This window comes from Lepidochelys kempii, chromosome 5, assembly GCF_965140265.1.
Source record: "Lepidochelys kempii isolate rLepKem1 chromosome 5, rLepKem1.hap2, whole genome shotgun sequence".
NCBI classification, from domain to species: domain Eukaryota; kingdom Metazoa; phylum Chordata; order Testudines; family Cheloniidae; genus Lepidochelys; species Lepidochelys kempii.
In genome coordinates, this window is record NC_133260.1 from 114,899,199 (window position 1) to 114,924,430 (window position 25,232).

General features: G+C 40.9%; 1 protein-coding gene across 6 annotated transcripts in view; it reads right to left on the minus strand.

Moving 5' to 3' along the window:
- The window catches only part of ELAVL2 (ELAV like RNA binding protein 2), a 161,473-nt gene extending 152,055 nt beyond the window's left edge, over positions 1–9,418 (minus strand). For 2 of the 6 annotated variants that reach the window (XM_073345517.1, XM_073345520.1), the window contains exon 1: positions 9,371–9,404. Coding sequence is in view for 1 of the 6 variants with exons in the window: in XM_073345521.1 (XP_073201622.1) it covers positions 9,371–9,374 (4 nt within the window). In the remaining 5 variants the exon portion in view is untranslated. Of the gene's footprint in view, positions 1–9,370 lie in introns of all 6 variants that reach the window. The other 4 variants (XM_073345519.1, XM_073345518.1, XM_073345516.1 and 1 more) reach the window with 4 other exon arrangements.
- Between the last annotated feature and the right edge of the window lie 15,814 nt (positions 9,419–25,232).

Below are 25,232 nucleotides of genomic sequence, written 5' to 3' on the forward strand. Positions count from 1 at the left end.
AGATTTGCTAGTATTCTTGAGAAAAAAAGCTAGAGTTCAAGTAACTTCTGTGATTTTGCCATTATGCCATTTCTCCACAGCTGAATTTAAAATGGTGATTTTTTTTTTGTCACTTAATCCTACATTTTCACAATTGACCAGTGATTTGGGTGTCTAACTTGAGACAGCTGATGACCCATCCTCTGAAAATCAGGCCTCTATGGTGTCTCAGCTTGGGCATCTGAAAAGAAAGGCACCCAAAATCACTAGTGAAAGTGTAGATATAAATGCACTGGTTCAGTAGCACAAATGTAAATAACTACTTGAGCTCCAGCTCCATGTGCAGAGAATAAAAACTACTAACATATACTTGGAGATTTGAAGATTCTTCATTTGAGATGCTATTCTCAGACATTATCAGCAATGGTGTGATTCTAACTATAATGAAGTGAGTAAGACAGTTGGCTACAAGATAAGACCTGTTATTAACCGTTAGTTAAATACAATCATAAAATGTGTGTGATTAAGGATTTATATTCAGTGGGTCTGGAAATAGGTCCTAACAGGAGAAACCCACTTTATGTAGTACTTTTGCCTTAATGCTAAAACTCCTACTAAATTCTCCTAAACAACTTTCAGTCACAGTTAGGCTTCTAGATCTTTATATCTGTTAAATTTTATAATGAAAGTATATGACATTTAAAGTACCTTCCATCCAAGGTTCTGTATACTTAACAACAAAACAACAAGTCTAATAATTTGCCTGAGTTATAGTGAAATGATTCCTTGTTTTACAGATGAGAAAACCTGAGTTATAGGGAAGGTAGAGGATTGGCTCAAAGTAGCAGAAGAAATTTGTGTTAGAGACAGGAACAGTTACCAGATCTTCTGATTTTCAGTCCTGTGCTTTAACCAAAACACCATTCTTCCTCTCCAAACTAATCCTTAAAGCTGTAAAACATAGGCCCAGATCCACAAAAGGACTTAAGTGTTGCAATACTCAGAATCATGGTGCCTTGCTCTTAGGCACCTAGAAAAATCACAGGAACAACACTGTGATTCACAAAGCCAGAGCTAGGGCCCTAAGCTCCCTATACAACAAATGGGGAGAGACAGGAATCTTAGAACGTGATCCACAAAAACTAACATGCTAGGCAGGGAGCTGCCTAAGCCAACCAGTGGGAATGCCAACAACAGGAGCGTCTACTAAGCCTTGTCCCTCTCAAAGACAGGCACCTAACTTTGCCTACAGATCCACAAATGGGAACCTATCTCCTTGAGTCAGATAGCTTAGCACCTAAGTAGTTTCTTGTGGAAATGAGTTAGGCATCTGCCTAAGAGCCAGAGAAAGAGGAGGTGATATAACTTTTAGCCCAGTGATTAGAGCACTCATCTGGGAGGTGGGAGACCCAGCTTCCATTTCCCCTTTTGCCAGACTGGGGAGAAGGGAAACCCCTCTTAAAATCCTCTCTCTCAAGAGGGTACTCTAATCACTGAACTGTGGGATATTCTAATGTGGGGCTCTGTCAGTCTCTCTTGCTGATGCTGTTCCACTGTAGATAAGTAACAAAAGAGTGATTGGAGCAAAAGGCATGGACAACCCTGAGTCTCCCACCTCGCAGGTGGGTGTCCTACCCACCAGACTACAGAATCATTCTCTCTCTCTCTGCCCCAGTGACTATTTCAGTCTTTGGGTCAAAGTAGGTACCTGACTCTCCCATATCCCAGGTGAGTGCTCTAACCACTGTGCTAAAAGTTATAAACTGGCCACCCCTGCCACTACCACCAGCTCCTCCTCCAGCTGGACTTGATATGGTAGAGAACCTCTGAACACACCATCCTGATTAGGCCCCATGTGTGAGATAGAAGGGGAAAAAAAAAAAGTCTTCCCTGGTTCATGGATCACTCGGTGTAGACGGGAGATAAGCATTCGGACACCTAGAGGTGCACGTGACCGTGACCAGAGGCAGTGACCGTGACCAGAGGCAGGAACTTAGGTGCCAAGGGAACTTTTCAAGTGAAAACTTTGATAGGAGTTTTGTGGATTATAGAGGAGCCAAAACTGGGATTTAGGTGCCTAAGTCTTGGGTTTAGGTGCTTAAGTACCTTCATGGATCGGGACCCTAGTATCTCCCCCGACTTATGGTGGGCAAGAGGGCATGAGAAAGCTACAGTTCAGGTTACAGGATCACTTGGATGTCATTAGCTAGATGCTCCAAAAATCTTGTCATGATCTTTCCACAAAGATGGAATGAGAATGGGGTAGTGTGCACATGCCTCTATGTGTTAGAGGAAGCATTAAGGAAACAGTTAATGGTAAACATTTTTAATAAGGATACATTTCCCCCTGTTTCTTTAGTATGTTCAAACAGGTTAATACTTTGTTGGACTTTTCTATTTCTGATAGGGTGGTTCAGAGCTAAAAAGTCTACAATGTAATAACTATGCAAATTAATGTGGTAATCCACTGTATAATAGGATGTACATGCAGTCTACCTCTTCTGTAGGATTGTCTACTTGGAATAATTATGTTTTCTATGTTTGGAATGGCAGATTAAGGAAAAAAGTGTAGACTATATATGGTTTTCGTATATTGAAGAAAGGAATCTATTGTACATCATTAGCAGCATGGTATCATTTGAATATCTGAGGAAGATGGGAGACTTGCTGGTTCATTGACATACCGCCCTAAACTCCAAACTTCTGGAATGTACACTTGAAGCCTGGCTAGGCCTCCAGTGAACTACTTTGTCATCACAGTCGTTAGTGGACGTTTCTCTGCAGCTCCAGCCAGTTTGCCACAATTTGAGGTCACTGGAACTATTCACACTGCATAAAGTTAAACACATGCATAAGTCTTTAGGAACTTGGGGCTCCAGTCCGTAACGAGTGGAGTTTGAACAGCTGTACAAAGCTTGCACAGCAACTAGCCCAAGCTATGCATAGTGTTCGTCAAATGTTACCAATTCATTTAACTGACCACCAAAAAAAATCATACCTTTTTTAATTTTACACATATGATTTTAAACAAATAAAATTTTCTCCAAGATCTTTGAATCGACTACACAAAAGTGTAGTATGAATGAATCCTTCTTCAATTTGTCTTTTTCACTGGCATATGAGAAATCAAATATTATTGAGGTTCTGAAGTGTCAACTTTTGTAAACGTAAATCAGGTGCCTTACAACATAAATGGTGTTAAAGTATAAATTGTTTGGAGCAGTAACAGACATTTTCCATGAATTACTTTGACACAATGTACTACAAAACATCTTTTTCTTCTCGCTATGCCTTTAGATTTCAGACGTACAAAAAATCCTTTTAAATGTTCTCATTATCTAACCCTGACAGTGCCAGTTTTAGACCTTTTTCCCCCTGTGCAATCTAATTGCTTTTTTCACCATCATCCAAACTGTTGGTTTCACACAGTTAATAAGGCTACTCTATTTTCTAAAACAACTTTTCCCAGTAGATTGTCTAACTTCAGTTAAATATTCATATATCTTGTAGAATCACCTTTAACAAATTTCTTCATTACAATATTGCAATGAGCTTGTTTTTCTTCCTGGAACTGTAAGAATGATTTTTAAAATTTATGGATTTCTGCTTGAATAAATTAAATAACTTTTTTCCAAATCCTAATCAAGCAAGCAAGAACGGAGCAAAATTGGCTTAAGATATATAAATATAAAGAGAACTGAAAACAAATAGTGGCAAAGCCATAAGCAAATTAAAGTTGCTTTCCATTTTTAATTAGCTGCCCATCTTGTTGAGAAATGAGATTTTATTCATAATTATGACCAAATATTTTACTGTTACTGTAGGTTCTTGCATAGCATTCTGTTCATGTTTATTGTGTGTGCATTTTGGAAAAATTCATGCTAGCATGACATTATTTTCATTAGTGACTTGGTTAATGAAATGGAAAGTATGCTTATAAAATTTGTGGATCATACCAAACTGGGAGGGGTTGTTTTCACTTTGGAGGACTGGATTAGAATTCAAAATGAGTGACAGATTGGAGAATTGGTCTGAGGTAAACAAGATGAAATTCAATACAGACAAGTGAAAAGAACTATCCTTAGAAAGGAAAAATGAAATACTCCATCACAGAATGGGGTATAAGTGGCTAGGCAGTAGTACTGGTGAGAAGGATCTGAAGGTTATAGTGGATCACAAATTGAATATGAGTCAACGATGTGATGCAGCTGTGAAAAAGGCTCATATTCTGGGGTGTATTAACTGGAGTGTTGTATATAAGACACAGGAGGTTATTGTCCTGCACTCCTTGGTACTTGTGAGGCCTCAGCTGGAATACAGTTTCCAGTTCTGGGCACCACACTTTAGGAAAGATGTGGAAAAATTGGAGAAAGTCCAGAAATGGCTCAAAAATAATGAAACGTTTAGAAAACCTGGCCTATGAGCAACAATTAAAAAAACTGGGTATGTTTAACCTTGAAAAAAAGAGGACTGTGGGGGGGAGGGAGAGGAGACCTGATAATCTTCAATTATGCTAAGGGCTAAGGAAGAAGGCCATCAATTGTTCTGCATGTCCACTGAAGTCAGGACAAGTAGTAATCATCTTAATCTGTAGCAAGGGAGATTAATGGTACCAGAAAGATCAAGGAGATCTCTGATGGAGAATCTTGTTCCACTGACAGACAACTCCCTTGATGGTTGGGTTGGACTTTGTACTCCACCATTAATGCGGGTACCTAGGTACTCTCTGCTGGCTTTGTTCTCACAGGTTACCCTGGTTCATGCATTATCTGTGTCAAATGAAGCGAGAGGGGAGGCTGCTAGAGCCCCTGTGGTGGACATCTTATGATAAGTTGATTGGTTGCAGCATACATATTTTAAAAATCTCTTATGTCATGACTGTGGCTGTACAGAAGGTAAAGAAAAAGTTATTCTCCTCCACCATAGCATCTGCAAAGTCTTAGACAGCAGATTTGTTTCAGGCTGGTAAATTCAGATTTTTTGAGCTCGGTAGTTGATCTGAGTCTCTCCCTTTGTAAAGAAGCTGCTTGTTTTGTAGACAAGATTGATTAGAGATGGGCTGTCTACTTCTGTGATGGCAGAGCAAGGGCCTCATCAACTCTGCTAGAATTTCAGTTGATGATGCTCATGGAGGTGTTGAGAGAACTTTGTCCCAGAACCTGTGCTTTAGATCCATGTCCTTCCTGGCTGGTGAAGGCCAATGAGGAGGTACTGGGTTCCTTCATTGTAGAGATTGTGAATTCCTCTTAGAAGTCAGGCTGCTTATTACTTTTAAAGAAGCATTAGTGCAGCCTTTGTCAGCATCAAGTGATGCTTTCTTGAGTAATCAGTTAATTATCAGCCTGTATCTCACCTTCCTTTCTTGGCCAAGACTGTAGAAAAGGTTGGTGCAAGAAAATGAACTCTATCTAGATGCCTTCCATCTTCTTAATGGTTCTCAGTCTGAATATAGATGTGGCTTTGGCACAGAGACTGCATTGGCTCGTGATCTCCTCCTGGTGATGGATGAAGTCCAGGTGTAATGCTGATGGCATTACATCTGTCACCTGCCTTTGATATCACTGATCATAAGACGCTGACTCTCCTGCAGACCCGTGAGATTAGATACAGAGTCTGTTTAGTGGCGTCATTCTTTTCTCAGATGTCACTGGATAGTTGTGGACAATTGCTTCTCTTCTTAAAGAGCTCGCAGGTGGTGTGTGTGTACGCACCATGGTAACTTCTGTTCCAACATGTACATGTTAGACATGGGGTACAGCGTTCTCAGTATGTTGATGACCCTAACTGTATGTAGCCCTCTCATTTAACTCAGATATTGCAGTTCAGCATTTCAGCTAATGTCTAGTTGAGATTGGAGTCTAGGTGAGAGAGAGTTGGATGAAACTCAAACCAGACAAGGTTGGGGAGGTGATGATGGGTTGGGAGAAGCTGTCAGAAGAGATGGTAGATGTAATATCAGTCCTTTGATAGAGGGACAACATCCAATTTTCAACTTAGTGGGTGATTTTATACCTATTTGATCATATTACAACAGTAACCCAATCAGCTTTTCCATCCTCTACATGCGGCTAGGATTTTTCAACATCTACCTGTTGCAGTCTTTCCTTTTGGATGCACACCTTGCCACTGTTGATCATGTCAGTTAGCAAGATTAAACACCTGCAGTATGCTTTGTATGGGGCTATGCCTTAAAGCCATTTGGAGAGTAAAAATGGTGCAGAACATAGCTACTTGCTTAGTGAATGGGGCATCTTGCTGTTATTAAGACATCAGCACTCCAGGATCTGCACTTGATGCCTATTGATCTCTGCGTGGAGTTTAAAGTGTTGATTATGGCATAGGATTAGCTGACCTAAGGGAGAGACCATCTTCGCATGCCACGCCGACAGAGCTGTGGTCATCAGAGGTCCTAGAACTGGATCCCCCTTATTATAAAAGAAGGGACAGCTGGCAGGGTATTCTGAGTGAGGGCGCCAGGCCTCTTGTTTCTCCCCTACCCTCCTTTTTTCTTAAATATCCCTGATTTGGTGACCTTCTGGGCATGCTGCAAAAGACACCAGTTTGAGAGGGTTTTTGGAGAGGGATGAGGATGTGCTTCCTAGACTGAGGAAGGAGTGGAGTTCCTGAAGGTGGCTGGCTGAGTTCCTGCTGCAATGACTACTTTAATACAAGAAAGCCCCAGCAGCATTAATGAGTTAGGGCACCTAAAGCCTTAGATAGGTGTCTTCTTATTTAAAACCCAAATAAATAAAATAAAAAGTGCAAATCCATGTTAATTTGTGATTTTCTGTGTATTCCTGATTAACTCATTGGCACAGCCATAGGAGCCCACTTTTGGGGAAGAGGTAGATAGAGAGAACATATGTTTTCCTTGCATTATGAATGTTAATGCTCTGAAAAGAGGGTGCAAATATTTGCAAGTCAAAAAAACTGTATTATAGAAGGGGCCAAAATCCATGCAGCTGTCACCTTGAGACCTGCTTATGTACTTCAGTAAGGGTATGTACCCTGAGAGTTCCCATATTTGTAATGTAAAGCTCTGTAGTATTTAGGTTTGATAGGCTCCATGATGTCTATTCCTCCTCCTCCTCAAATATTTAATTTCACCGCACATTTTTTGTAGGTATCCATGGATTTTTTTAGACACCGGATTTAAGATCTCTGTTTTACTGAAACATTTTATACAGACCTCTTGGTTTATATGACTGTAAACTTTTAGACTGAGAATTGACACTCAGAGGATGAATTCTATTCTCTAAAACTGCTATCATTTTGTTTAATCTCTAGCCATATGCCTGCTTTCTCTTCTCCCCTTCTCTCCTCCCTCCACCCCACACAAGTCTTCTTATTGTAACAACATACTTCCAGCATAGACGACAGGCAAGCAGATTTCCTAGAAAACAGCTGTCAATCCACTCTCCATTTCATCCACTAGAACTGGCCTAACCCCTCTTCAGAGGCCAAGAGTACATCATAGCTACAATGGACTCTTCTTTCATCAGCCTACAGCATTAGATTCCAAGCTGAGTCAGAGGCCCTGGTGTCCTAGACGGCAACACCACTAGGTCACTGGCTACCTTTTAGTGTTTGAAAGTTTAAAACTTCTAAAAAAATCCTCCCGCTTTAACACTCTCCTGTTAGCGCAATAAAGTGATGTTTAAATAACTGAACTGGCTTCAATGAACTGTACTTGCCATTTTCCTGCTTCTTAGCGAGACAAAATGGAGATAATTATGAAGTGGATGAGCAGGTTTAATGAAAGCCAGTTTCTTTTGGTATATTCCTGAAGCAGCAATCATCATCTGTTTGGCTTTTGAAGAGCAACAATTATAATCACTTAAAACCCCAAGGGGAACAAAAATAGAATTTAGATTAGCATATAAAATATACAGCTGGATTGGGCAAGCCTATAAAAATCTGGGAAAATCATTCTAATTTGAAAGCTATTCAAAAATCACAAGTAAAATGAGTTCAAGAGGATTTTGCATGCTTCTTCCTCTTTTTATTTTTTTTTAAAGTACATAACATTTTAGAGGATTTTCCTAAAACAGAGAACATGGAAACAAGAAACTGGTGCCAGGAAAGGCATTCAGCAGGAATAGGTTAAAGATTCATTTTCAAAGTAATAGATACCTGTTAAAAATGGTGTTACAAAACATAAGTGCATTAGTATCCCAAAGCTCTGAGATAAATGTACTATAAAGTGGTGTTTTATACTTCAGAACTGAATAAAAATAAAATGGTGCTAAGACATGTAGTTGCACTGTTTGTTTTATCAGACAACTTAGCAATGATGTTGGTTAAAGAAAACTCAGAATAGCAGCTAATATAGGCTGATAAGCCGCAAACTATCTGTCCGAGTATTTTTAAATGATGCTATTTTAGATTCATTTCTGTGGTCAATATATAAATGTGTATGTTTGCTTTTGGAATTAAATGTTGCATTCCCCAATCTGAGACACTGGCTTTTTGTAATTATTGTATGATTATTAGAAAATGGTTCTCTCAATGCACTCTGAATATAAAGACCATATGAATTTTGCTTTTGTTAGAATCACTTTTTGGAGTGTGCTTTACTTTCACTAATTATGGGCCCCAAAACATTGGGACTACCCATGTGAGTAAAGTTGAGCATGAATTTAAGTGGGTACAGTATTGAGCTCCAAGAAAAAAAATAATTATTTTAGAATAAGCAGGCAGACAAGTTTTAGAGTACATTAATTCTTTGGAATATTTGTATACTGGTACAAATTAGGTATAAGCATTGACTGTTAATGCGCCAAATTCTGTAATACAAAATAGTGAGTGTGGTACCTGGAAAACTAGATTTATTTAGTAAAGAATGAACTCTGAGTCTAATACACACTAGTATACAATGCATGCTAGCCTTCGGTCTTTTTCAAACATGCTTAGAGCTATTTTGATGTGAAAACTAAATGGATCCTTCATCTGGTAGAACAGATTATTTCCATGATTAAGAGTTGCAGGATTGGGCCATTGCTTACTGATTTTTTCATAAAGTGACGGTCTAAAGATATTCTGTGCTTATCTACAACTCGTCTGTTGATCAAAAGTTATTACTATGCAGTATAGTTGTACTAAACACCTCCAGGCAGTTGTTTGTTTACCTTTTCCAATGAAACTTATCTTCTTTAATTCACTAGTAAGGAATACACTACTTTAAGTAATTTTAGCCTGCACATTGCTTTAGAATAGACACATGTACAGAATATCTGTCTGTCTTTGTACACCGTATCTCCTATTGTGGCTGAGCACTCACCGCTGCAAAACCCTTAACTTCTGACCTTCCTGAATGGTGTGTTAAGGCTGAGAAATTAATGAACAAATGTTCATGTCCTTTAAAATATACTTTTAAAACAAATGCACTTACCCATCCTCTCTGGCTTTAAGGTGACACCAGAAAGGGCCCAGCAGGTCTTTCTCCTGGGCTTCCTGAGCCATCTGTTTCATATTCTGCATCCTTTGAACAACACAGTGCACTGTGGGATACAAAGCCCCATCAGTTCATGTTCAATTTAATGTGAAATCTAATGGCCACTCATTTTAAAACAAAACCCGTAACTGGAAATGGAGCATTGGTCTAGGATAAGGGGACCAGTCAAGTTTTAGTCACCCTTATTCTGTTTTTCAAGATACACCTATCCAAACAGATATTTTATAGCTTTATGCAGTAGTGCACCCTTATTTCATGAACATTTTGATAACTTCTCAGAATGCACTCAGAGCTGTGCATAGTGTATAAACCAAATACATAGCTTTAAACTAGACTACCCACCCTCCCCAAAATAATCCAGTGCTGTCTAACTCTACCCACTCTGGCAAAAGCCTGAATGTCTAATTTTGCTATTCTTCTAATTTATAAATTAGTACTTACTCACAGACCATAGGCCCAGTAGTCACTGGGACTGACTATGCATGTGACCAAGTACTCATCAGGAGTAAGGTGGCAGAATCAGGCCCCGAGAGAATAACTAGCCTTAGTCCAGGCCCTGAAGTTCAGACTCCATTGCAGGAAAAATAGAAAAAGGCCTTCCTTAGACATTAATATTAATATTTTTTGGTCTTCTCTATAATTCCTAATGGATTCATCTGTATTGGTAAAGCTATAGTGTAGACAAGTCTGACATCTTTATCACTGTGAAACTTAACCATATTATGGGTCTAAAAAAAATAAAATCAGAGTATAGACATAACTCGTATTAGGCCAGCTTCCAGGGAGCCACTTTAGCCTAATGGTGGTGAAGGACAATAATTGCTGCCTAACTGGCACAGTTTTAATATAAATTCTGCTTAAGAGGTATCCATTCAGCTAGCGTCAAGGGAGCGCGGAGGTGTGAAATTCAAAGCATTGATCTTTTGATATCAGAATTGCCATGTGAAAAGAGAGAGACAGAGAGGGTGGTGGGGAAGAGAGCTTTTTAAAGTCTTTAGACTTAAAATGACTTCTGAAGGCTTCTCTATGCAGGGAATTATTGAAGAATAGCTATTTCATAATAACTCCAAGAGTAAACAGTCTTATTCCAGAATAAGAGTGCTTCATTCTGGTTTAAGAGTAACAGCCGTGTTAGTCTGTATTCGCAAAAAGAAAAGGAGTACTTGTGGCACCTTAGAGACTAACCAATTTATTTGAGCATGAGCTTTCGTGAGCTACAGCTCACTTCATCGGATGCATGCCGTGGAAACTGTAGCAGACTTTATATATACACAGAGAATATGAAAAAATACCTCCTCCCACCCCACTGTCCAGCTGGTAATAGCTTATCTAAAGTGATCACCAGGTGGGCCATTTCCAGCACAAATCCAGGTTTTCTCACCCTCCACCCCCCCGCACAGATTCACTCTCCTGCTGGTGATAGCCCATCCAAAGTGACAACTCTTTACACAATGTGCATGATAATAAAGTTGGGCCATTTCCTGCACAAATCCAGGTTCTCTCACCCCCTCACCCTCCTCCCAAAAACCAGACACACAAACTCACTATCCTGCTGGTAATAGCTCATCCAAAGTGACCATTCTCCCTATAATGTGCATAATTAAGGTGGGCCATTTCCAGCACAAATCCAGGTTTTCTCACATCCCCTCCACCCCCATACACACACAAACTCACTCTCCTGCTGGTAAAACCCCTTCAAAACTGACCACTCTCCAAGTTTAAGTCCAAGTTAAACCAGAACATCTGGGGGGAGGGGTAGGAAAAAACAAGAGGGAATAGGCTACCTTGCATAATGACTTAGCCACTCCCAGTCTCTATTTAAGCCTAAATTAATAGTATCCAATTTGCAAATGAATTCCAATTCAGCAGTTTCTCGCTGGAGTCTGGATTTGAAGTTTTTTTGTTTTAAGATAGCGACCTTCATGTCTGTGATTGCGTGACCAGAGAGATTGAAGTGTTCTCCAACTGGTTTATGAATGTTATAATTCTTGACATCTGATTTGTGTCCATTTATTCTTTTACGTAGAGACTGTCCAGTCTGACCAATATACATGGCAGAGGGGCATTGCTGGCACATGATGGCATATATCACATTGGTGGATGTGCAGGTATACGAGCCTCTGATAGTGTGGCTGATGTTATTAGGCCCTGTGATGGTGTCCCCTGAATAGATATGTGGGCACAATTGGCAACGGGCTTTGTTGCAAGGATAAGTTCCTGGGTTAGTGGTTCTGTTGTGTGGTAGGTGGTTGTTGGTGAGTATTTGCTTCAGGTTGCGGGGCTGTCTGTAGGCAAGGACTGGCCTGTCTCCCAATTCTGGTTTAGTTTATTTTGAAAGTGGATTAAACCAAATCAAGATAATTATACCAGAATAAGAGCATCCACACATTAAGTTATTCAGGAATTGCTATTATGATTTCATTTCATACCCTACCTTAGTCCAGATTAAGTTTCAAGTGTAGACAAGACCTTACTAACTAAAAAGCCACTATAACTGGGATAATATGCAATCTGTGTAAGTAGCAGGCTCTGGTGGATTCTGTATAATTCATAGACTAACTTAAATCAAAGGGCTATGCAGAATTTCATACTTCTGGTTAAAATAACGGGAGTACTTGTGGCACCTTAAAGACTAACAAATTTATTAGAGCATAAGCTTTTGTGGGCTACAGCCCACTTCATCAGATGCATAGAATGGGACATATAGTAAGAAGATATATCTATCAAACAATCCAAAGTGTGTGCGCGCGCACACACACAGAAGGTGGAAGTTGCCGTACAAACTGTAAGAGGCTAATTAATTAAGATGAGCTATTATCAGCAGGAGAAAAAAAAATCTTTTGTAGTGGTAATCAAGATGGCCCATTTAGACAGTTGACAAGAAGGTTTGAGGATACTTAATTTAGGGAAATAGATTCAATATGTGTAATGACCCAGCCATTCCCAGTCTCTAGTCAAACCCAAGTTAATGGTATCTAGTTTGCATATTAATTCAAGCTCAGCAGTTTCTCCTTGGAGTCTGTTTCTGAAACTTTTCTGTTGCAAAATTGCCACCCTTAAATCTTTTACTGAGTGGCCAGGGAGGTTGAAGTGTTCTCCTACCAGTTTTTGAATATTATGATTCCTGATGTCAGATTTGTGTCCATTTATTCTTTTGTGTAGAGACTGTCCGGTTTGGCCAATGTTCTGGTTATCTATATTGAACTATCAAACAATCTAAAGTGTGTGTGCACATGCATTTGTATTCAAACACTCCATGTAATACACACAGAATTACAACAGGGGCAAGAATATATAGAAAGAAATCATAGTACTTTCTCTGCAAGGCCCAACAAAGACTTTAGCATGTACTTAATTTTAAGCATGTGCGTAATCCCATTGACTTCAAACACATGGAAAAAATCTTAGCAGGATCAGTGCCCAAACCGCTTTTTAAATAGTAATAATATTCAGATCAAAATAGAAAAGTATTGCTTTATCTAGCTCTCTTTGAACTATCTTCTAAGCAGAAAGTAGGGCATTTGCTTTTTCTCTACTCCTAAGTAAAATAAGATACTGAAGTACATGCTTCATTTTAAATGTACTTTTAAGCGTAAAAGTAGGCATATACTGAAGTATATTACTGACTCAGGGCCTGATTCATTTTAAAATGTTTGTCATGATGTAAGAAGAACATTAGGAACATTACAGCATTTCCTTCCGTAAAAACTGCTAATAACAGATTCTTGTACATTTTTACAAATGGATATTAGTAGCAAGTGAAAACAGAGTCACATTTCAAACTCTGATTCATACACTTTCAGAGTTTTTTGGCATAGAGTGCGGGAGTCTAATAAAAGATAGAGTGCAACAAATTAGTTATTGTGCTATTTTGATATGAAATTAATCTTTGATTATGGATAGGTCATTGTAAAATGTAACCTTGAAAGGTGTAATAAATCAAGAACCAAAAATGTATTAGAAATGCATTTTTAGATCTGAAAGCATCCATGCCTTGCTTATTCCCCTTAAATGTCTCAATGTATAATTATTTCAGAGTAATAACCCTTCAAGATGAAATGAATGAAAAATTGTATTGTTTAAGGTGAAGGATGCAGTTTAACTGGTCTCATAAGTCTCTTATATATGAAACTGTCTGCTTATTAGCTTTTTCTTCCATAGAGTAAATATTCCATGTCCTTTGTGTATTTTTAACATATACTAAGAATAGTATTGGCATATGCACCTTCACATTTTAATTGTTAACATTAACAACAATTTCAGTGTTGTTAATCTTGCTGTTCTATGGACCCGATAAACATACATTAAAATGGATTACATTAAATCCAAAGGGAAAGAATCAACCTGTATATTTAGAGATTTTTAGGTAGAGGGGCCCAGGGAAATTCCCTCTCTTTCTAAATCTTCAATAGTTTCCCAGTGCATGTGTTTGTATTGTCCTCTCTATTGCCTCTGAATTCTCACTTTCTGCATTCTGACATTCACATGCATGTCAAATATACTTATCTTAGTCTTGGTGAAGTGTATAAAATAAAAACTACATAACTTGCTCAAACACATCAGTAGATCTTTGAACTATACCTTACTCTGCAGCTGAAAGATCTGTGGGTGAGTTGTTCATCACCTGCCTCCGCATGATATCACACACGTCACCATGAATATTACGTTCACAATTCCCTTCTAATTTTCAGTATTTCTGAATGAAAACTCCTGTGGGCACTCTTCAGAATGCTACTATACATTGTGTTTTGATGAGCACACAGAATTTGTTCTAAATATTACGTAACAGCCAGGAGAACGTAAGTTCCCCCCCACCATTAAATTGTTCAGTGAATTGGAGTCTTATCCATTATTATGGAAGATAATCCCCATCGGATTTCTCATCTACTGTCATGATGAATTGTACTTGTCATTCAGGAGCCCTTTATTTGCAGTTTGGTTTAAATTTGATGTACTATAAACTCCCAGATTTTAAAGGTTCAACAGTGAGTTCAGACTAGTAGGACTCAGATTACACAAGGTGGAAGACTGTTTGCTTTTCATTGTTGCCCCTCACTTCTACTTCCTAACTCCAAAATAGCAGCATACTGTGGCCATACACCCTTCCAGTATGCCACTTCATGACATGGATCAACATAGGAGTGGCTCTGCCTGAGTTTCTCTCAGTCTTCAGCTGATCCAACCCAACCTGGATGGTAGTGGAGGCAACTTAGCTCTCCAACTAAGTCCCATAAAGGTTCCACTTCTGCCCAGGTAACCAAAGTCCAAAATAAACACAAAGAAACCTTAACTGCGCCTTTTCCTCAGGAAGGCCCTAGTAGGCTTCAATCTTCCAGGGTTCCTGGACCCCACCAGCCTTCTCCCACATTGAGAGCTCAAGGTCCGTTCTCCCTGTCTCAGGTGTCATGGGGCAGGGCTGATAGAGCCGCCATTAACCCTTTTCTGACTTGGGTGGAGTCTGTATATTCCATCACAATACATTGCTATGTCAAGAGATGACCTACCTTTTTTCTGCCCCCAGAAAACCTCAGCCCCAACAACATTCACACTGACACAATAAATCACACAGTCAAAGGCGGTATTAATGATATTACAGCCTGCTGGTAGAGGGCACTCCAACCAGTACACACAATCCCCAGAAACCATGATCTCCACCTTTGTGCTAACACTAGTAGAAGACCAAGTATGTGTACTAGGGTCTTTGTATTGCCTTGTGCATCTAGTAAGAACATCAATTTTGTTCCACCGTGACATCACACTGACAGAACTGGTCAGATTTGAACAGGCATTCTAGAAGGACCAGCTCATTGGAAAGTTGACTGTAACCACATAGGTAGACACTAGACTGAAAACATCCACCAAATTTTATGAACTTCCTACCTGGAGTGATGATGAGGAAATAGGCTTACCTGTGACCCTTACCTGTATCTACTAAGAGTTAATTTATGCATTTAATGAATATCTACAGAAGCTGTTTATTTCTATATAATTTTGGTACTTTTTCTGTCCTTCTTAGATAACTGCCTACCTCTCTATATAGTGTCTTAGAAAAGATTTTTTTTTTTAAAGTACTCAACTAATAATGGGAAAAAAGATGCTGGTGAATCCATATGTGTAAGTTACATAGAGAAGTATAAATGCTTATAACATCCATCATAGTCCCTGTGGATGCTGTAAAAAAGGAAAGCAATACTTAAAATTGAGTTGGGCCCAGACTGCTAGGGAGATATAACCATTCTGCCAACAGAAAACTGGCAAAAGAAAATACCTCTATTAGATCTATTAGGGGCCCGAACCATAGCCCATAGAAGTCAGGTGGAATCTTTTTCCCTTGACTTCAGTGAGCTTGGAATCGGACTCTTTGGGGTACATGTACACTACAGAAAAAGACACATGGCAATGAGTCTCAGAGCCTGGGTCAACTGGTTCAGGCTTGTGCTATGGGGCTAAAAATAGCAGTGTAGATGTTGCAGCTCAGGCTAGAGTCTGGGCTCTGAGACCTGGCCAGGGGGCAGAGGTGTCTCAGAGCCCGGGCTCCAGGCTGCGCCCAAACATCTACATTGCTATTTGTAGCCCTGTAGTGTGAGCCCAGTGAGTCTGAGTCAGTTCTCTTAGGCTGTGAGACTCAATGCTGTGGGTCTTTTTTCTGAAATGTAGACATACCCCAAGTATCCAACAGATTGCCAGATGTTTCACTGTATGGGCATATTTAACTGAACATTCTGACCCAATCCTATTTTTCTGAATATTAGCTTCCTTCGAGCAACAATCAAATATTTATGCAATTCCTGGGAGCAAATAAAAATGTCTGAACTAAGCAAACAATGTTGAGTTATTGCATAATCTACTTAAACTAATGCTATTAATGTATGCAGCTACTATTTACTGCCCCAAAAGGGGCAGCGTTTACTTTATTAAACAACAGTTCTTCTTTAAACTGAAGTAATCTTGGGGGAAAATAGTGGTTTACATTTTTTTTCTTTACAATGTCTCTTTGCAAACTTCAGTGCCTGTTTTGTCCCTTATTTACCTGGTTTAAATTAGATAAACATTTTGATCACTTTCAGTAGTAGCTAATAGTCTAAAGATATTAACAGAAACAATTATTTGAGGATGACAATTCTCTGCATCACTTTCAAGTGAGGGTGAAATTAATTAGCATTTAATTAGTTTCTGCAGCTGTCAGAACAAGTCCATGAAAGTTACTTACCACAATGTCCATAGGAAAAAACCAACCAACCCCTAACCCATTTAAATACCATAACATTAGAAAAGTTACTTCAAGTGTCCAGGAATGCCTTCAAGAGTGGTTACAGTGGGTGGCTAGAAGTAACTTGTTCATAAAAAATAAAATTAATGCGACCCGTTCCTGCTTCACACAGCTAAAGCAAGGGTAAATACTCACCGATATATTTACAGTACTTGCAGGCTTCAATATCTGGTGTGTTGTCTGAACTACTTTCTAACTACAGGAGCCTTATGGCCACCTTTGTAGCCTTGAGACATAATTTCAACATTCAAGGGCGCTGCTAAAGTAACCGTGCCAATTTTAAAAAGGCAGGGTTCCTTTTGTAGATAATTTCCATCTACCCCTTCCTCCAAACAGCTGTTGTGTAAACTGCTAATCACAGTCGTCGTCCCCCCCCCCCCCCCCCCACGGAAATAGCCTGAGACTGTTAAAAGAGCAACTCCATCCCATGACTGAAATGCACTCAAAACACGTTTTGTTTTGTTTTTTCAAGCGAGATTGATACAGTTAAAAATCCGATGGGGAGAGAAAGACATTCTAAAATCGTATCTTTTTGCTGGGGCATGCGTTTTAGAAAATGTCTCATGAAAGCAGCAGGTGCCATCACCTCAAATACATTCCTCCTGGTCTTAAAGGGCAGAGAGGCTGGGAGGAAGAGACTTTAATTAGTATCCCATGCCGTTTTAAATACTTCCGTTGCCCCACCCCTTCACAGTTGAGCATGACAGAAGTGGCGCATCATATGGTTAAGGGAAAGTGCCTTTGAGGGGACAGTTTCATCTGATGAAGAAGTGTCAATTATGGGGGGAGAAAGGGAAAACAAAAAGACCCGGATGTGCGCTGCAGGCAAGAGTGGAGAAATGTTTGAATGGGTGATGAAGCCATTGTTCTTTTTGAGCAATAGTATCTTGATCATCCACACACACAAAGGGTCCAATCATCAGGTTGTATTCAGTCAGCCATCGATTCCAGGTGCATCTGAATTCAGGTAGACGGTTTATCCGGTTCTTTTCTCTCCCCGCCCCTCCCTACAGAAGCAGAATAAGTGTCCCACTAGAACAGCTCCTGAAAAGAAAAGAAAAGAAAAAGCCCCCTCCGCCCGGCCATTTGAATCAGAGCTAAATAAGAGTTCCCCTCACCAACCATGCTTCTCCAAAGCAAGAAAATTTGTAATAAAAAAAGTACACTTACCCTTGCAACCTCATAATGCTTTATCATGGGCTTTTTGTTGTTGTTTTTTTTTTTAAGCAAAAAACTTATGAATTGTCAAAACAGCTTGTACTGGGTGCACCGTTTAGGACTTGGGGGCGGGGGGGAGAGAAAGCAGCATTTAAAGTGTTTCTAGTAATCACACATGAAAAGGAGAGCTGCTTAACCAATCAGAAACAAAGTAAGATAGAAACCCCCCTCCCCCGCCCAGACCAAGAAGAAGAAAAAAAAGAAAGAAAGAAACAACCAAGCAGAGGCAAGTGAAGGGTGGGGAACTGTGATTCAAGCTGCCATCTGACTACAGGAAATGCCTGGCTCTTCAAAATCGTCACCACACAGTGGCTGCACTTGTGTCCAGAGCAAGGAGTTCAGCAACACAGAGAGAGAGAGAGAGAGAGACACACACACACAGCCCCTTCTCAAGTCACGCTATCCCTGCCACAGTCCTCCAGTGATTGATGGTTTTCCTTTAGTAAAACACTCCCAAAGCCGCGCGTATGTATGAACAACCCCCCCTCCCTGTCCACAGACAGCTGAAGTCATTCCTGGAGGCGGCTGCTAAGGAGGGGCGCCCTGGGGCTCTCTCTCCTCGCAGCACAAGAGCTGGGGTGCACCTCAGGACAGCGGGTCGTTCTTGTCCCTGCCCTGGTCTCGCTCGCTCGCTCTTCTTTTAAACGCTGCAGCGAAATATGTTAACGCCACGAGCCAGAGACGCGTGTTCGCTCTCCTCGCCCCTAGCTAGCCACGGCAAGCAGAAGCAACGTCCCCTGCCCAAACCCCGGCTGCCTGTGGGCTGAGAGCGAAGGAAACGCCCGCATCCACCCTCGTCTCCCCGCCTGCCCCCCCCCCCTCCCCCGGGGCAGGTCCCATCATTGCCACGCGTTTGGGGCAAGGCTGGTTCTTTCTCCCCAAATGCCCGTGCAGCCCCACGCGGGGCAAGGATCGCGGCCACTCAGGCGCAGTTTTCACCTTTCGGTAACCAGGCACCACGAAAAGGGACGTGATTCCGCTCCCCCCCCCCGGGGGGGCAGACCATATGTTTGCTCCCACCCCGTTAACGTCCCCGGGAAGGGTGGTGAGGAGGGGCAGGGCCGGGCCGGGACTCTGTCTCTCGCCCACTGCAGCTGGTCCTGGAGACACAGGGCGTTTCTCAGTCCCGCCAGCAAACTAGTGGCCCCGGGGGGCGAAGATCTGCTCCTAGAAGGTAGGACACAGAGCAGGGGAGCTGGACAACAAGGTGCCACGCTTGCAAAATGCCCCGCTTTCCTGCATCCGCCCCCCGATCTCGCCAGCCGGCTGCAGCCCAGCCGCCTCGTTAGCGACCAGCGGGCGGTGAACTCCTGTGAGTGGGGCGGGCTCGGCTGGCCGCCCTATTCTTGCCGGGCGAGAGAGGGAGCAGGTGCGGAGGCTCCGCCGATCGATACACCCATCTTCTGCGGGAGGCCTCGGGGGAGCGGGAGTCCCCCCGTCTCACACGCAGCCCCTCGCCCCCCGCGTCTTCCCTCCGGCCTCGCCCAGCTGCCTTGCGCTCTGGACAGCTACAAGGGGCGGCAGGCTGAAGAACCAGACCCCCTTCCGCACCCACCAGCACCTGGGACACCCCTGCTTTGCTGCTGACCTGCAGTGTGACCCTGGGCAAGTCACTCAGGGCCAGATTTTTAAAGGTATTTAGGCTTCTAACCATGCATAGAGACACCCTAGGATGGGAGTTAGAGATCTAGGTGCCTTTGCAAATCCCACTAGACCCCAGATCCTTAAAGGCATTTAGGCACTTTAGTGGGAGTTAGGTTTCTAAATACCTTTGAGGCTCTGGGCTTAGATACCTATCTGCAACTTTAGGCACCTAAATACCTTAAAAGATGTCCGTTAGTTTCTTTGTGCCTCAGTTTCCCATTTGTAAAATGGGGGAATAGTACTTCCCTACCTCACAGGGATTTTATGAGAATACATTAATGAATGGTCCTCAGATGCCCATGCTACAGTAATGGGAGTTACAGAGAAGCTTGTACCTTCTAGGGCATCTCTTCTTACCCATACCAAAGAACAGAAAGCAAAAGAAATTTCAATTATTTCCTAAAATGTTGTAAGTAACCCAAACATCATAGTCAAAATTAGCTCCCTCTTCTTGTGTAAAAACACCTGGGGTTGTTATCTATTTGTATTGCAGTAGTAAGGGATTGTCTACACTACCATGCAGGGTCGATCTCGCAAGTTCAGCTATGTGAATAGCGTAGCCGAAGTCGACATATTTAGATCTACTTACTGTGGTGTCTTCACTGCGGTAAGTCGACAGCTGACGCTCTCCCGTTGACTCTGCTAGCTCTCCTCGTTCTGGTGGAGTACTGGAGTCGACGGGAATGCACTCAGCAGTCGATTTATCGTGTCTAGACTAGATGCGATAAATCGACCCCCGCTGATCCGGTGGGTAGTGTAGACAAGCCCAGACAAGGACCTCTTTGTGCTAGGTACTGCATATACATATGGCAAAAGACTGTCATTGTGCTTAAAACAGATTTGAGTTTTCCCTCCATGGAACAGTCTTCTATTTTTTTCAATGTTAATCCATTCATGGGAGGAGGGGGCAAACTGTGGAGTGAGGGCCAGCATACTCCACATGCCCTTGGTGGGTACGGTACTTCTTTCCTTCCCTTTTGAGTCCTGGTCCAGTATAATCAGGAGTAGTGGAGTGATGTTCAGAACTGGAAAATTACTGTACATAGTTTTCAGTGTGTGCTTTGCTCAGTTTGGGGGGAACTGGTCAGGAAATGGAGACATAAAATAACAAAAATAGCTAAGTATGCGTGAGCAGCATGTTGTTTTCCTTATGCTGAGTGTGTGTATTCAGCGGTTTTTTTAGATGGTCTATCAGAACATAGTCACAAGCCTGGGTCCTGACAAACCATCTCTTCTTCTAGCCTTAGTCCCAGCTATGTGGGGTTGGATCTTTGGGTCTTCCATCTGCATTCCAGTCTGTGTTGAACCAGGTCCTTGGAAACTCCACAGTTAATCAAATCCTTTTGTATGACATCCTCTAGTTTTGGATCTTCCAACACTTCTTTTACACTCCACCTCTAAGTTTGATGCCCTGTTTCCTATATATTCCTGCAATCTTCTTGGCAAGCCATCTCCTCCCTGCATATTCTCCATAATGCCCTTTTCTCCCCTTCCACTTTCAGAAACAAATTTCTTCTTTGTAAGTGCAATCTAACATCCATTTAAGTCAATGGAAAGATTCCCACTGACTGCAACAGCAGTTGGATTAGGTCATATTTTCTTCAGCCTCCTTTTAGTCCCATTCCAAGTAATTGTGTAAATAAGGCTCATTCCTATGGGTTGTCAAGCACCTCGTGGAAGGCAGTGAATTCCCTCAATTCCTATTGAATTTAATAGGAATGAGAACAATTGCCACTCTGCAAAACTGGGCCCTCAATGCTCTTAAATTCAACAGATTTATTATCCACCTCCAAAAATGAGTAACAAATCAAAAGTTGATAATGGTGCACATATTGGGAATACAATAGATTTTCTTTCTTGATTCCAAGACAGTTGTACTGATAGATGGATTTAAGCATGCACACTGAGTGGAGAATATGCCACTGTTGTTGTTACCATATATGTTTTCACTTTCTGACTAGGCTCCTTTCTCATTTTTTTCTTTCTTCCTGCTGGCAGCTCTTCTTGCTTGTTTTTTCTCTGGTGAATTTAATACCATGTTGTGTGTAGCTGAGGCTGAGTAAAGTGCAAATATAAGATTTCAGTTTTGGGGTCTATATGGTATTTGAGCATTAGACATGTTGTCAATTTTTTTTCTAAATTAAAACTGCCCCCCTTTTTAATACAACTATATCTGCTGTTTGGAGATTCAACATCACAAATTCAGTGGATATTCTGCTCTCACAATCTGTATATTTTCAGGATAGTAATCTTTCTGTGTTTTGTTACGTAAATATCAATCTCTCATTAGCTAGTTAGGCAAAAGTCCTGCCCTCAGACTTTATTCAGACAATGCCAATATGATCATAATGCAATATGCCTCCTGTGTGTGTTTACCTGTATTGTCTCCCAATATCCTTTTTTGAGTGTTGTGTAGCTGTAACTCAGACATATGCCAATGTTTTACACTTCAGTTCAGTGTAGCTGAATTTAGCTCATACTAAATGTTTCTAACTTGCCTTCAGAATCTAAGTAACAATGCAGTAGCACTCAACTGTAACATTTAAGTTTTTGTTTTGTTTTTTAATTCTTTGTGTCATCTTCTGCTCTGTGATCAATGATGTTAGTACATGGTCCTGATTTTGAAGCCCTGGCCCCTGGATACTTATTCAATGTAAAATGTTGGGCTTCACAATGAAAAAAGTTTGACACCCCTGCAGCAGGTAACAATGGAATTTTCTTAACTAAAAAGGGAGGAAGGGGGCCTGTTTCTTTCTGGTTTTCATTGTGTGTGTGTGTATCTGTGATATATCAGCACTATTTGTTTTTCTCATCTTCCCGAGTAGTTGCAGATGTACGACACTTAGTTATCGTTGTCCCTTTGATGGGAATGCAAGAGACTATGGCAAAGATAATTACCAACAAAGTCATGTCTTTTTATTCTGAATGGCACTTAACCTTTAACAGCTGGAGAGACATCTTGTCACTGAATGATATTGCAGAGAGCTGCAAAATCTTTGCATTGTGACATCCTTGTGTCAACAGATGATGATGTTGCATCACCATCCATCATTGCCATTGTATATTGATGCTGTGTAATGACATAGTGATGCAACATCAGACTCTCTCACTCTTCTTCCCCAACTCCCAGTAGGTGGGGAAAGATTCAGTCTTCTTCCTGCTCCCAGGACTGGTAGGAGAGACGGTGTCTGTCTCACCCTTCCTGCTTCCACCACATTTTGTGGTTGCTAGGAGGGAGGAGATGCTCTTTTATTTCATGCTAATCTGGGATCTGATCACAGGTAATTTCCCCGACCTCTTACTTTGCTGTTTCAAGGAACCAACAGCTCTCCGGGGATAGAGGAAGAGATGTGTGGAACAAAGAAGCTGACAGGGAGGTAATATAGCCAAATAGGGGATTAATTCCATATAGAGGTGCACAGATTCCTCCACTTCCACCTGGAACAATCTGGACAGGAAATCTGAACCTCTTCCTGTCAGCTGCCTGCACCTTTGCTCTGTGTTTGTTCCCTACATCCTCAAAGAGTTGTTCTCACAGGCTTTGCTTTCATTGAGAAAACTAAAGCAGGTGCTAACATGAAAGTACAGGAACTAACATGAAAATGCAATTAAAAATCAGTGAACAGTATGAATTTAAAGGAAAACATCCAGATGGAGGATGAACCCACAGATTTGAGTGTGGTGGCGGGATACTATCTAACCAACAGCTAAGCAATGATTTAGAAAACATTTACACATCCAAGATGTGTGTAAATTGGAGGGTCACATCATATACTATCTTGTATACACTTACTGTGAAATGTTAACATTTATTATTATTTTACTTAGAGAAATACCTTTGCTTTTCTTTTTATCTCCATTTTAGAAATTAAGTTCTTTCTTCTCTTCTCTCCCTCCTTTTTTGACAAACAATTTTATAGAGATGCTCTTCCAATCTAATGTGCAGCATCTGACTATAATCTTATCTGTTAATTAGGTGTCCAGCTGTGTGTCTCTCTTGGTTTCTGCATAACTATTTAAACCATGCCGGAAGTTGAGCATTGAACACAAATAGGAGCAGGCATGTGATGAGCAGCGGGGCTGGATTTGTTCCTTAGTACACATACATTGATCACCAAGAGATCCTGTTTTTATAGCACAAGTTAGGCTATTCCCTGAATATTTTTTCATATATATTTTACATGGTGCAAAAGGCTTGATCCTCTTTCCACTGAAGTCAATGGCAACAGTCCTTAATAGCCGCTAACTCTGCAATCCATCTTATAAAAAAAAAATACCAAGAGTTGATCCTGCAGCTCCCTGCATGTGAACTCCTGCTGGTGACTTAAATTGGCATTAGACACAATTACGGACTTCAGGAATAGGCACAGAAAATAGGTAACAGAGCATACCATAAAAGATCAGTGAAAACCAATATTAGAGAAGTTGTCAGTCTAGCTATTGCTTTTAAGAATCTGTCTCCATTAAAGATCCTCTGAGTAAAATTCTATCTTGTATCCAGCTTATAATTATTATTGCTTAGAAGGTTGTATGCTGAAGTACCATTCAGGAATGCTGCTGGTATTACAGTACCCGAAAATGCTTGGAGAAATATGTCATATTGGTGTATTCTTAAACTATATACATAAATACCCGCTACATTAATATTTTACCTTAATTTGATGGTGGAGGGGGGGGGGGGAATTGATGGGCTGACAGAGGGAAAGTCTGCTGAAGTTTGGGATGTGTTCTAAGGCCTATACAATTTTCCAGACTTCTGAGAAGGGAGTGAGCTAGGGAGGATGTAAATAGAATAAATGGGGATGGTATGATGGATTGTTGAGTGAGGAGAGTATTTTAGGATTGATTCATGTTTGAAATGAGAGAGGAGGGAGGGCCTCAGAGCTTGGGGTTCCAGCCTGAGGCTGAATATCTACACTACAATTAAACAGCACTTAGCCTGAGCCCTGTGAGCCTGAGTTGGCTGACACGGGCCAACCATGTAGGGTGACCAGATGTCCTGATTTTATAGGGACAGTCCTGAATTTTGGGTCTTTTCCTTATATATGCTCCTATTACCCCCCACCCCAATTTTTCATATTTGGTGTCTGGTCACCCTACAGCTCTGGGGGTTAGTGTAGACACAAACTAGGTTGCTAACTATGATAAACATACTGTGTGAGTGGGATTGGATTCCTGTGGAAGAATGGCGAGCAAAAAAACCAACAAGCAATGCTGGTGTTTACGTAACCGATTGGCTGCTACAGAATGCTTTAAATCCAGGCAACAAGAATGGGAATAATCTGGTAAATGGTTACAAAGTGTAGAGGATCAATACTAAGAGCTGTTAATTTTCATCGTCACCTCAGATCCAAAGTTTGTGATTATATTTAATTCAAAAAGCATATTCAGAGGTAAAACAGAAAGGAGGTGGAATCAATTATTTCTCAGTAGACAACAAGAATACCTTTCTAAACTGAATGCTTAACTAATAAGGCACTCAGAAAGAGCACTCTTCACAGCAGGTCATAGAAATGGCTTAATTTGAAAGACAATGTGCTTGGCATGCATACACAGTGGGTCCCATTCACTAACTTATTGTGGTTTCATGTTAACATAATGAAATATTGTACTGTTCCCTCTAGACTAAATTTTTCTTTACCTCCCGAAATCAATAGTCTAATGTCA